This window comes from Chrysochloris asiatica, unplaced genomic scaffold (assembly GCF_000296735.1).
Source record: "Chrysochloris asiatica unplaced genomic scaffold, ChrAsi1.0 scaffold00101, whole genome shotgun sequence".
NCBI classification, from domain to species: domain Eukaryota; kingdom Metazoa; phylum Chordata; class Mammalia; order Afrosoricida; family Chrysochloridae; genus Chrysochloris; species Chrysochloris asiatica.
Genome location: NW_006408619.1, coordinates 11120172 through 11133832, shown reverse-complemented (window position 1 = coordinate 11133832; position 13661 = coordinate 11120172). Strand labels below are relative to the sequence as shown.

The 13661-nt window shown below is 40.5% G+C and overlaps 1 protein-coding gene across 1 annotated transcript in view; it reads left to right on the top strand.

Moving 5' to 3' along the window:
• CRTC3 (CREB regulated transcription coactivator 3) overlaps positions 1-13661 on the top strand; it is a 123365-nt gene that overhangs the window by 4871 nt on the left and 104833 nt on the right. Inside the window, exon 2 of the mRNA XM_006867181.1 lies at positions 4866-4964. Within this exon, the coding sequence (XP_006867243.1) occupies positions 4866-4964 (99 nt within the window). The remainder of the gene's footprint in view (positions 1-4865; positions 4965-13661) is intronic.

Below are 13661 nucleotides of genomic sequence, written 5' to 3'. Positions count from 1 at the left end.
TTTGAGTCCTGGGAACAAGAGGAATTCTGAAAGACGGGCTATGGGGTAGATGGGGTAAGTGTTTCCCAATGAAATTCTTTTAGGACAGCCCTTGCTACTGTGAAGAATGAGCAGGTGCATTGTTGTGATGGGGGGGGTGGGGGGAATCCTCGGTACAACTTCATTAGTCTTTTCTCATCAATGTAATTTACAGTTTTCTTAAAACTTCTTTCTAATAAGGCGTCACAATCGCCTTGTACCCTTTGAGACAGTCTATCAAAATTACCTCTTTGGGGTTCCCCAAAACAGTCACCATAACTATCTGAGCTGACCACTGTGCCTTGAATTTAACTGGCCCAGCAGATCCTGTTGGAAGCCACAGTTTCAACATGCATCTTTTTTTAGACAGCAGCCTAGATCAGTGTGATTACTGAGAGAGCTTGTCTGCAGGCAGCCGCAGATTGCAGAGACATGTTTCAACAGGTTTACTTTCGAATAAACCCGTGCATGTATGAACTGGAATCGTCGCAGTAATGCATTTTGACTTACCCTCGTGTTATAGAGTAAAGAGACCTTTGACGAAGTGTAGAGAGAAAATGAGAAAGATTAGCTTGGGCCTAAATATTGAGGGCTGTCTCTTCACCAGGTACTGTGCAAAGCCCTTTGCATGCACTATCTTGTGAGCCTCTGAGCTATCAGTATAGTCCTCATTTTGACAGAGTGACAGAGCTGGGGCTTGAATCTCACTGTTTTTTGTTTTTAACTTTTGTTGTGACTTGAGTAAAGGTTTACAGACAAGAACATCAACTTTACATTCAACAAATTGTATACTTTGTATCATCTCAATGATTATAATCCCCTTCCTGCAACAACTGTTATCCAACTTCCTCCCTGTGGCTCCCCATTTACATCTTATGTTTCACAAATGAACAAAGGAAAATATGTTTGATGTTCACATACAAAAACAGAAATAAATATTCATTCTGTAAATCACGCTCCTGCCGGCAGGAACACAGCCTCGGTTCTGCTATTGCTGCTTACCTAGGGAGGGATATCACACTCCACTCCTGCTCTTCCTTAATGAGGGCCCTGGGGTCATCCGTTCCTGAAATGGAAGCTTAACTACTCCCTCCTTTTAGTTACACATCTTCTACAGTTACTGTTGTGACAATCAGAATTAATGCTGCTGATACTCACAATTGAATCATCAAACCCTGTCACCATCATCCCCCACCCCCTTTTCACCAGATCCATCAGGAAAAGAAGGAAACTATTCAGTGGGGATTCCATATTATCCCCCTCATTCTGAAACTAAGCACACTCATGACAGCTTGTGAACCAGCCATTTTATGCCTTTATAGGCCCTCACTCTCTTTTTTTTTGACTCTGTTAGCATTGAAAGTCTATATATACAACCACTTTTTATTTTCCAGCTGTATATCCAGTTGTACCAGTAACATTTATTGAAAAGACTTCCCCTATTGAATTGCTGTGGCACACTTGCCAAAAATCAAGTCACCATATATATGTGTGTGTATCTTTCTTCTGTTACTCTGGTAGCATAGTGGTTACGAATTGGGCTGCGAACCTTAAGGTCAGCGGTTCGAAACTACCAGCTGCTCCATGGGAGAAAGATGAGGCTTTCTACTCCCGTAAAGATTTACACCCTTGGAAACCCTGTACAGGGTCGCTATGGGTCGGAACTGACTCGACGGCACATAACAACAACAACAACATCTTTCTTCTGTCCTTTTGATCTGTATCTTTTTGCTTTGATTTGTTGTTGTTAAGGCTGACTTTTCATTCAAGAGAATGCATATTTGTATGCAGCCTTCTAGTTATCAAATTGGAATTTAAAACACTGAGCCAGTCAGCATCACGTGGGTTATACAGACTACTCTCGGTTAAATGTGGCCTGGGCTGCCTGTTTTTGACCTCTTCCTTAGGCTAGTCCATCTTTGGTGCTCATTTTCATCAACAGTAAACTTGAAAGTGTTGAAGGCAGCAGTCTCGAAGGTTCTGTCTAGCCAACCATTCTAAATTTAAAAAGAGGAAAACAAAAATAACGCAAGGTTTTAAGAAGTATCTGAGACAAGTCCCAATACTATCTTGAGAAATTTTTCGAGTTCTTTCCATTTTTTACTTCTTTGTCATATCTGTTGTTTTGCTTACTCCTTACATCATCTTTGTGCAATAGACATCAAAATAAATGAACGCCATCACATGGGCACCCCAGGTTATAAACCCAAATCTTCCGATTCCAAATCCAATGCTTTTTTTACTATGACACAACAGTCTCTGAAGGCCCTGGCATAAGGGACTTTTGTAGGAAGAGCAGATAGAAGAGACTATGAGGAAAGTTCAGTTGAAGGCAACTTTCTAGCTAGATTTAGAATTTAGCCCTGGTGAAGTGTCAAAGATTATGGGGTAAGAACTTGTGAGAACTTTTTGAAGCCAGTTAAAAGTTTTGTATACAATTTGTATAATAAATATATGAGTTGATGGGAGAAGGAATCAAAGACTTTAGATCAAGTTGACCAATAATTTTTTTAAATGTTTTATTGGTGACTAATAATTTTGTATAGAGAATTTCAAGGATGAAGTGTCAATTGCCTCTTTGACGTTAGTTTAGAATTTTAAGATTGAAGACTGAGAGACTTTATTCTTTTCCCTCAGGTCTTGGATGGAAATAGCTCACCATGTCCTCATTCTCGTGTTTGGCTCTCAGATCTGGACTTTGGTTTTATAGATTTTCAATGTATCAGAGTATAGTGTGTTTGAGAAATCAAACTGTGGGTTTAAGAAACTTTAAGCAGTCAAAAGACATTTTATGCCTTTACAACTTCTAGGGAAATAGGAGTCCCTATCTTTGCAAATGCATATTGGGATATGAAAGGATAAATGTCTGGGATTCCATTGGGGAGAGAGTGCAAGGGCATTAATGATAAAACTGAACACACATCGATGAATGTTGAAGCTGCATGAGGGGTTTGTTGTTGAGTGCTGCTGAGTTCATTCCCACTCAGAGGGACCCTGTATAGGGTTTCCGAGGAGCAGCTGGTGAGTTTGAACTGCCATCCTTGAGGTTCAAACCAGCCTTGTGGTCCAGTGCTTATCTTATAGCACCACACAAGGACTCTGGATGATGGGTTGTTGTTGTTGTTGTGTGCCATGGTGTTGGTTCTGACTCATAGAGACTCTGTATAGGGTTTCTGAGGCTGTAAATCTTTACGAGATCAGAAAGCCTATCTTTCTCCTGCGGAACAGCTGGTAGTTTCGAACTGCTGACCTGTGAGATTAGCAGCCCAATTTGTAACCACTATGCTACCAGAGCTCCTTCTGGATGATGGGTAGGTGGGGCTTTATTATACTAGTCTCTATGTTTTGTATATACATGAAATTTTTCATGATTAAAAAGTAAATACAAAGTGAAATCAGAAAGCTTTATAGGTCCAGCAAGGCTATTAGTCAAGTAAACTTCACTTTTCTCTGAGCTTGTAATAGTGTAATCACCGAGAGAGAGAAACAGAGCAAAAGAGTAGATCATGGTGGAATAGAAGTGTAGGCTCCAAGTCAGACTGCCGGGGTTTAGGCTCCTGCTGTGACTTTGAACTACTCACGGAGCTTGAGTCTGGGTCTGCAGCTGTGAGGTAGCAGAACAGCTCAGTCTCCCTTATGTGGCTGTGGAGAGGGATAGGGATGAAGTGTGCAAAGCCTAGGACAGCACCTGGCCCATCTTTGGGGCTGAGATCTGCTAGATTTTTATAACATTAGTCTATGACCAAACCCTAAAAGGATAAGCAGTTGGCTTAAGGGCACCTATCCATAGCTTCCTTCTTCCCTGTATGAATTATCAGCGCCATGGGTTCTCTAACCACAAAACCAATTTATTATTTTAGAAATAACTCTTAAAGACCAGATCAGACCACTTTAGGATTTATAAAAAAAAAAAAAACTGTAGCCAGTTTACAGACTTTAGATTATAAAGTAGGGAAGAAATTGCAGAAGAAAGGCATGTTAAAACAATGGGATACCTGTTTTAAGTATCCCATTTGAGTCCTGGTGTGGTACTGTGGATGAATGGACTAGACTGCAAGGTTGGTTTGAACCTGTAAGGTTGGCCGTTCAAATTCATCAGCTGCTTCTCAGAAACCCTATACAGTGTCACTGTGAGTCAAGACCGACTCAACGGCACTTAACAACAACAAATTGGCTTCTTTCTTTATCCCAATTAATGATGGTATTCAGTGTTAGTGAGATTTTTGGTGAAACTTCTCTCATATGTAAATCAGCAAAACCTTTAGGTAAGTGTTTTGGCAGAGTGTGTCGAGAGCAATCCAAATGCCATACCCAATGACTGACTTAGCAATCGCTCTTTGGAATGTGTTCGAAGGAAATAATTTAATAGAAGTAATCTTATGTAGCCATTAGAAATGATTGTGTAATAACATAGAAAAGGTTTGTGATATTAGCATGCAAGATTGTATCTATGTTGTGATCCCAACTATGCAGTTATTATACGTAAATGTGAATGGAGGAAGGACAACAGTTCATGTGTTAGCGTTGTAGATAGTAGCCTTTTTCTTTAAGTGACTCCTTTTTCTGTTGAAGATGTGTGTGCTTGCTTACATAGCCACACTTTGTAAGAGTACCTTACTATCATGTCATGCCACATCTGGGATACAGGTGAATTCTTTCCAGAAAACAGAGTTATCAAAAACCAGAAACCTGGAGATTGTGACCGTTAAGTAGAAAAGAAATTGAAAGCAAAGCTTTCATTCTTGACCATTTTCAGTACAAAAGACTAATACTCGATGCTTCTTTCAGATCTTTGCTGTCATTTCTCCACATTCCTGAAATGGCTTTTCTTCCATTTGATTTTCTAGGTTCAATTTCAGAAGCTTCAGCAACTGCGCCTTACCCAGTATCATGGAGGGTCCTTACCAAATGTGAGCCAGCTGCGTAGCAGTACGTCAGAGTTTCAGGTACCTCCAAACAACAATTGCTTTCTTCCAGCTGAATGGAGTATACAAAGATAGGCATGCATAGCAAAAAGAAATTGGCTTCTATAAATTAGATCTGGGATTAATTGGCTCTAGGTGAGTTCTTTTGGGGAGTTCATCATTTCTGTAGTGTAAGATAATGTTGTTTTTACAAATGATTTAAGGTAGCACTGCCTAGTAGAAATACAAGATGAGCCACTGATAACAGTTTAAATTTTTCTGGTAGCCCCACTAAACAAAGTAAAAAGCAACAGGTGGAATTAATTTTAACAAAGAATTTTATTTAACCCAGCATAGCTACAATATTATTATTTCAGTATGAAATCAGTATAAGAAATTAATGAGCTATTTTATATTCTTTTTTTTTTTTTTCCTTTTGGCACTAAGTCTTCAGGTATTTTATACTTGAAGTGTACCTCAATTCAGACTAGCCACCTTTCTAGTGGTCTCATATGGCTAGTGGCCACTGTATTGGACAGCAGAAGCCAATAAGAGGTCTGTATTGCATTCCAGATTAAGAGTACCAAAGGGTGTTTTAGGAGTCCTGGTGTGGTGCTGTAGGATAAACACTAGACCACACGGTCAGTTTGAACTTCAAAGTCGGCAGTTCAAACTCACCAGCCGTTCCTTGGAAGCACTATACAGGGTCGCTATGAGTCAGAACGGACTCAAGGGCACATAATAACAACAAAATAGGGTGTAATGATTCATACTGGCAAAGAGCCTTGCTCAAAGCAATGTGGAATCAGTGTTTCAGATGATGGCATATGGTGTGCTATTGTTGTAATCTGAACAACACCTAGATAGCTGGTGTGTCAGTGTAGGATCAGCACAAGATCAGTGGTTCTAACCCACCAGCTACTCCTTGGAGACCCTTATACAGGGTGGCCATGAGTTGGAACCTACTTGATGGCACTCAACAACAAACCTACTCTCTGAAAAATTAGAAGCTTGTCATTCTAATTGCATAATTTAAAATTTGGTGTTAGAGTTGAAACAAACTAAGTTAAAGCATAACTTCATTCATTGGACTGCTTCTCCATTTAAAAATACTATATTCTTTCTCTGTTGTGAAAATTGGGTTCATTTATTTGTAATGTCAAACCAAGAAAGAGTATTACTGAAAATGAAGATTTTTGTTTGAAAGTGTTAACAGAAACTCAAATATAATGGTTATTAGAAACAGTACAATATGAACCTATTTGTACCCTGTTACTCCTGTGGAAAGCTCACTATAATACAGACTGTATTAAAGGTAAACCTTTATAGATTAAACTATTTTATGCTTGGGCTGTTTGGATCACTCATTATCCAAATAAAGTAGGTCTTAGTTTTCTGACAATTTTGATACTTTAGAAAATAGAGCAGGATCAAGATTTGTGATGTTTGAGATCCTGATTTTGTGGTACTGTACTGTCATCATTAGAAGAATACAAGGTTTAGCTCCTTCCCATTTCCTGTTCCCAGATTGTGGTAAAAAAATCAAAGATTTTTCTCCTATATTTTCTTCTAGAAGTTTTATAGTTTTGTTTATAAGTTTAAATTCTTTTATTTGTTCAAAGTATGGGTTGAGGGTCACTTTTTTTTCCTGTTTAGATATCTGATTGCTCTAGCATCATTTGTTGAACAGACTTTTCTTATATTGACTATTTAGAATACATAAAGGGGGGAAAGATCACCTTTACACAAGTATATATATATGTGTGTGTGTGTGTCTGTGTATATACACATATATATGTATGTATATATACACAGATATATATACATGTGTGTATATTCATATATATATGTATATACACACACACATATATATATCTATATATCTATCTGGTGTCATGGTGTGACTCTGTAGGATAAACACTGGACTCCAAGGTCGTTTGAATTGCTAGGTCAGCGGTTCAAACTCACCAGCTGCTCCTTGGAAACCCTGTCCATAGTTGCTGTGAGTCAGAACCGACTCTACAGTACACAACAACAACATGCTTCTTGTTGTTGTTAAGTGCCACTGAGTCAGTTTCTATTCATAGTGACCCTGTTACAGGGTTTCTGAGGCTCCAGAGCTTTACTAGACTATAAATCTCATCTTTCTTTCAAGGAGTGGCTGGTGAGTTTGAACGGCAAACCTTATGAATATAAAGTTCAGCTTTTTGGTCACACAAGCCACATTTCAGGTGCTCAGTAACCACATGTGGCTGGGGGCTCCTACTCAAATAGTCCACACTTGCACACTTCACTCACCTGCCTCACCTCAGCACAGTATAAGTCCTTCCATTGCCCTTAAAGTCCAGGGCGGGCTTTCAGATGTTCTTTCCCACGCTCCTTTCTTTCATAAGTCAACCAGATCTATACCTGTCAGCTGAATGCTTATTTGAATTATAAGGCACTCACTCTGATAAAATTTCATGTAAAAGACTTTCGCCTCCACTGAACTATTCTAAGCGTCCCTGATGCTGCAGTGGGTTAAGCACAGGCTGCTAACCAAAAGGTCAGCAGTTCAAACCCATCAACCACTTCACAGAAGAAAGATAAGGCAGTTTACTTCGGTACGATTTACAGCCTCAGACTCCCTATGGGGCAGTTCTGTCCTGTCCTGAAGGGTCACTGTGAATTGGAATTGACTCAGTGGCAGTGGGTGTGGTTTTGTGCACAATTTTTAACTATTGTGAGGTACAAACATCTTTTTAAGAGGATACTTACATAATGAGGTATGGTTGTATATGGTGGTGGTGGTTATGTGCTGTTGAGTTGGTTCCGATTTATAGCATCCCTGTGTATACACACAGGAGTCCTGGTGTGGTGCTGTGGGTTAGTATGTTGAACTTCAAATTCGGATTGAACTCCGAATGTCAGCAGTTCAAGCTCACCAGCTGCTCCTCAGAAACACTATACAGGGTCGCTATGGGTCAGAACTGACTCGATGGCACTGAACAACAACAACAAATATATGCATATATATGTATTTATGTCTGTATATAAGCTTCCCTGGTTTTGCTTCTCTAGAGAACCCGGCCTAAGACAGTCCTCAGGAAATATGTATGTGTGTCTATGGAAGCCTGGTGTGGTGCTGGAGGACAAGCACTTGATTACGAGGTTTGAACTGCAAGGTCGGTGGTTCAAACTCACCAGCCACTCCTTGGAAACCCTGTACAGGGTCGCTATGGGTCAGAACCGACTTGATGGCACTAAACAACCAACAACATAAATATAGAGAGAAGGATCTTGAGATTTATATGAAGGAAATGGCTCACACAGTTATAGAGGTGGTCATTCCCAAGTCAGTGGGTTAGATGTCAGGCTGGATGGAGTCTTCTGGCCCCCATAGCTCAGGGCTGAAGAACCAAGATTGGCAGGGCAGACACGTCCAACAGGTAAGAAGGCAGGCTGCTGACAACTTCCAGGATTAGCAGAACAGGCCACTGGCTCAAGTGCAGAGAACCAGAGGTCATCAGATGAGCCAGATATGAGATCCAGACCCAGCATGAAGCAAGCTAATCTGCCTGAGTGTCTAGTACATTGGAAGCAGGCCACACTCCTGAGGAAGCTTCCCTTCAATAGATTGCCTGCTCCTAGCAGACCTCATCATAGAGCTGATTACATTATACTAGATCTCATCACGGGGGAGAACTGAGAATCCTGGCCCAGTCAAGTTGACACAAAACCTTAACTATCACAAATGCTTACTATGGTGGCAGATGCTGTGTCAGACACAGGAGATGTAGAAATGAATAAGTTGGCCCCTACACAGGTTAAGAAGATGATTGTGACCCAGTTAGTCTTCGTTTAACATCATCAGTTTTGTATCCAGAATCTGAGGCTTGGACTGCCTACATCCACCTCCTACCTCATACTGAAGAAGGGATGCTCTGTCGTAAACCACAAATGACCTTGAAATCTTGGAGACTATTCCAGAATAGCTGTTTCTTGAGTTACAGGTCAGAGAGTCTCCATGGCAACATCTGAGTAGCGTCTTGCGCTGTCTAACGGTCCTCAGGAATTATTCTTATAGCTCTTCCTATGGCTTCCAGCTCCCTCATTTTTTGACCCACCCCTCATCTAGTGTCTTTGGAGTTTTGGCAGTGATTAGCTGGGTTGGAGTCCTTGTGTGGCACTGTTGTATAAGCACTGAACTGCTGACCACAATGTTGGCAGTTCAAACCTACCAGCTGCTCCTTGGAAACCCTATACAGAATTGCCAGGAGTTGGAACCATCTAGAAGGCTCTTCACACCAACAGCAACAAGCCAGAGAACTTGTCCTAAGTCGCCCTTTCTCTGGATACTTCCCAGGATGAGGTGATGGTGGGAGGTAAAGAGTCTGGACTGGAAGTTAGCTAGACCCGACTTTGAGTCCTGTCTCTGTTACCCTTTCATCTGTGAGCTTGGGAGTTGCTAAACCTTCCTCTCAGACTGTTGTTTGCATTATCCAGAGGTTAAACTGCAAAAATGGAAGAGGCATGGAGAGAACGGGAGTGTTGACCAAGGGATTTGGGAGCTGGTGTGAGTTCAAGGCAGGCAGGAGAGTGTAAAGATAACTGATTCCTTCCCAAGCCACTAACTAGCTTCTGTTTATGTATGCTTATTCGTCATAGCCTGTGGCTTTTGTGGCATAGTCATCTGCTTACAACTTAAAAGTGAGAGGGAATTTTGCTCCCAAGGTCATAAACCTTAGCCAGCTCTGTTCTTGGGTGCAGTATGGTCTCTGCCAGCCCTGAAACAATACCCTTTTTTCTAAATACTATTAGATATAATGAAATAGAGCAGTGACCTTCGGTTTCTGCATGACATTTAGGAGACCACATTTGTAAATTACTTTAGCATGAGTTATTTCCAGGAACAATTTTCACTGATTACTAATATCATTTTTTTGGTAATGTTATGTCTTAGTTTCTTGTTTGGATAAGGGCAATTTTCTGTCTCCCTAAAGGGGTCCATACCTTCCACACTATATGTACTGTGGGATTTCTTACCATCTGTGTGTTTGCTTTGCTTGCTGGGGTCCCTTTGATTTTGACTTTCAGCGGTATGTTCTTCTCCTCTGCCTAAGGAAGGAGAAGCACAGAAACATTAGGGAGTTACTCAACAGCTTTGGAATGCGCATCTGTCCCAAAATAGGAACTGTGACCAAGAATATGGTTGTTATATTTTTAAATACAAATTCGATAGTCCTTTTTCCTTTTCCATCTTATCTAACTATACATGCTCAGGAGCAGACGTAACAGAATGAGAGAGAGGGAAGTAGACAACTCATGAATTATAGCAGTCAAGAATAAAGATGGTTGTTTGAAATTGTAGATGGGGTAAGGAAAGGTTGGCCCCACACACTGAATTAGGAACATCTGTATCCCTGAGAACTTGAGCAAGAGAACTGGAATATTGCCACTTTCATGAGCTCCCAATTGTTCAGGCAGTGGGGAGCCTAGGCTAGCAGGCATAGTTGAAGTCTTTAAAATATAACTCCAAAGAGTTCTTCAAAAGACTGAAATGGATTCCATTAATTTAAAACTCTCATGCCCTAGAAATGCACGGGTTAAGCGCTGGGCTGCTAGCTAAAAGGGCAGCAGTTTGGATCCAGCAGCCACTCTGTGGGAGAAAGGTAAGGCAGTCCACTTTTGTAAACATTTACAGCCAGAAACCCCCTCCTGGAGCAGTTCTGCTCCATCCTACAGGGCTGTGGTGAGTAGGAATCGATTTGACAGCATTAATTTGGTTTGGCTTGGTTTATGCCAGAAGAATTGGAAGAGATGGGAAATTCTCCCGGGAAATCTATCCATTGGATAAAACCAGTGTATTATTTAAAAAGAAATACCACAAGGACTAAATGACAACAAATAATTTGCCTTAAAATAAAAGCTTTAGGACAGTACCAAGGCGACATAGTATGATGACTAAAAGCTTGGACTCCAAATTTAAATCCTGCCTCCACCACTCTTTGAGCTTTGTGACTTTGGGCAAATTACTTGACGCATCTGTGCCTCAGTTTCTTCACCTATAAAATGGGGATATTAGTGAAGCCAATCTCAGAATTTTGTTGGGAGGAATAAACGAGTTATTATATATTATACCCTTAGAGCAGTACACATGATAAACATGCACCACAGGATAAGCACTGGACTGCCAGGTCGGTTTGAGCTGCAAGGTTGGTGGTTCAAACCCACCAGCCGCTCTTTGGAAACCCTATACAGGGTCGCTATGAGTCAGAACCGACTTGATGGCACTTAAAAACGACCACCACCACTGCTCTAATTACTTCTCCCAGCAGCTGCCACCACCTGCACTGCCACTGTAGTACAGGCTTTAGTATCAGCCTGGGGCTGAGTTCCATCTCTGCCACTTAACCGTTGGGTGTTCTATCCGAGTCTAGGCCTCTGTTTCTGTAATTCTACAATAGGAGTGTTTAACAGACCTACTTCACGGGGCTGTTGTGTAGATGGGATGGGATAATACATATGAAGCGCTAAGTTCAGTGCCTGGCACAGTAAATACTTGTTGCTAGCTTCTTGTTGCTGTTGTTACCACAGCAATTCTCATCCAAGATATTGGCCACACTGGAGTGTCGGTCTCAGTCATGAGTAGAACTACAAACAATTAGTTCTCAATAAGGTGCCAATTCTTCAGACTTATTTAAAAGAAAGTAATCAGAGAAAAATCAAGGTTATTTCTACCATAACATGATAATCTCCATTTCCGTTTTGAAAGTAGGAGAGCGCTGTGCTCCCAGGCCAGGTGTCCCCTAATACACCTGTTGGCAGACAGGTCCCACATGTGAAGATGGGGGTTTTGCTGGGGGGCAGGACAGAAGTTGGAGAATTGCTGGCCTTAGGGCACTGTTGTTCCTGCCACAGAGGGTACGGTTTAGGCTCGTCCAGGTGACAGACTGATTACCAGACCAATGCTTCATAGTCCCCAAAGCCCGACCATTCTTATGCTGATCAAATACACATACCAGGAAAACATTTTTAAAGATCAGTTTTCTAGTACATTAAACAGCTACTGTAACTTGCTCTGAATTTAGTCATTCAACGAATATGAACTGAGTGTCTTTTGTAAGTGAGATATCATTGGGTGCATAAGGATAGTGAAGAGAGCCCAGTTTAGAAGCTTAGAATCAATCATGTGTGATAGTGTGGATACCAGTAACTGGAGCAAACATCTAGTATTCGTTTTCTTTTTTGGTTTTTATTTTTAAACTTTTACATTTAGGAAAAGTAATATATTGTATTTGTTTATAGCTTGCTCCTTAATTCTTGTTTTTCATTATAAAAGTAATAATACTCATTATATAAAATTTGGAAAATATGTGGAAATTTAAAAGGAGCAGAAAAAAATTAGCTGCATTTTTATCACTTAGAAACTGCTGTTTTAAAGTTTATATTAATTACTTTTCATGCATCTTTTCTATGGGTGACGGCTATTCTCCATATTTATATCCTGTTTGCTTTTTTCTATTTAATCTATTATATGATAATTATTTCTTCATGTTTTTGCTTAACAAGTATAATTTTAGAAGCTAAAATACTTTAAAAGTATTAATTGTTGTTGTTAAGAGCCTTTGAGTTGGTTCTAACTCATAGAGTCTTATATAGAGTTTCCAAGGAGCAACTGGTGGGTTTGAATTTCTGACCTTGCGGTTTAAACTGACCTTGTGGTTCAGCGCTTCTTCTACAGTGCCACACCAGGACTCTAAGTAGTATATCATTATATAGTCTTAGAATAGTCAACCACTTCCTTATTGTTAACGAGTCCTGGTGGCACAGTGGTTAAGTATTTGACTGCTAACCTAAAGGTCAGCAGATCAAGCACACCAGCCGTCTTTGGGAGAAAAACGTGGCAATCTGCTTTTGTAAAGATTGACAGCCTTGGAAACCCAATGGGGGAGTTCAACTCTGTCCTAAGGGGTTGCTTGTGGATCAAAATTGACTGGATGGCAACCGGTTTGGTTTGGTTTGTTTTCCCTATTTTTGGACATACTGGTTAACTCCAGTTTTCCCTTATTACAAACAATACAGTAACAAACACCTTTGTGTATTAGTCATGTGAGTTTCTGAACAGAGATTTCTATAAGTAGAATTAGTCAGTCAGAGGGTAAAAATGTTTGGAAGGTAACTAATAATAGGGACTTCACTGCTTTTTGGCGAAGGTGTTTAACCTAACAGACATTTGACACTGGTCTGGATAATTAATTATCGTAACGGGAAATCCTTAATCTTTGCAGATTTAACACTTCAAGTGTTGACTACTTCAGAATGATTCCAGAGTTCTTGACAGAAAGTAGTTTGCACATTTACCACAGCACAAAATGCAATCACACGGTGTGCAAGGCTGAGTCTCTTGGCCAGTGAATGACCAGGGCTGCCTAGCAAATGTCCCACAGGGGCTTTGTGGTTCTCTCTGCAGTACCTCTCATATGTTGGTACTTAAAACTTTATTTCTTTGGCTATAGAGAACTGTAATGAAAACATAATGACATTTAATTTAAGGTATGCAACAATGCACAGAAAATCTATGACTCTTATAGAAAAAAACCAAACCAGGAGTCTTTGCAGATACTGGATTTTGGAAAGGTCTAAAACAAATAAGGAGCTCTGGTAGCGCAGTGGTTACAAATTGGGCTGCGAACAGCAAGGTCAGCTGTTCGAAACTACCAGCTACTCTGCGGGAGAAAGATGAGGCTTTCTGCTCCT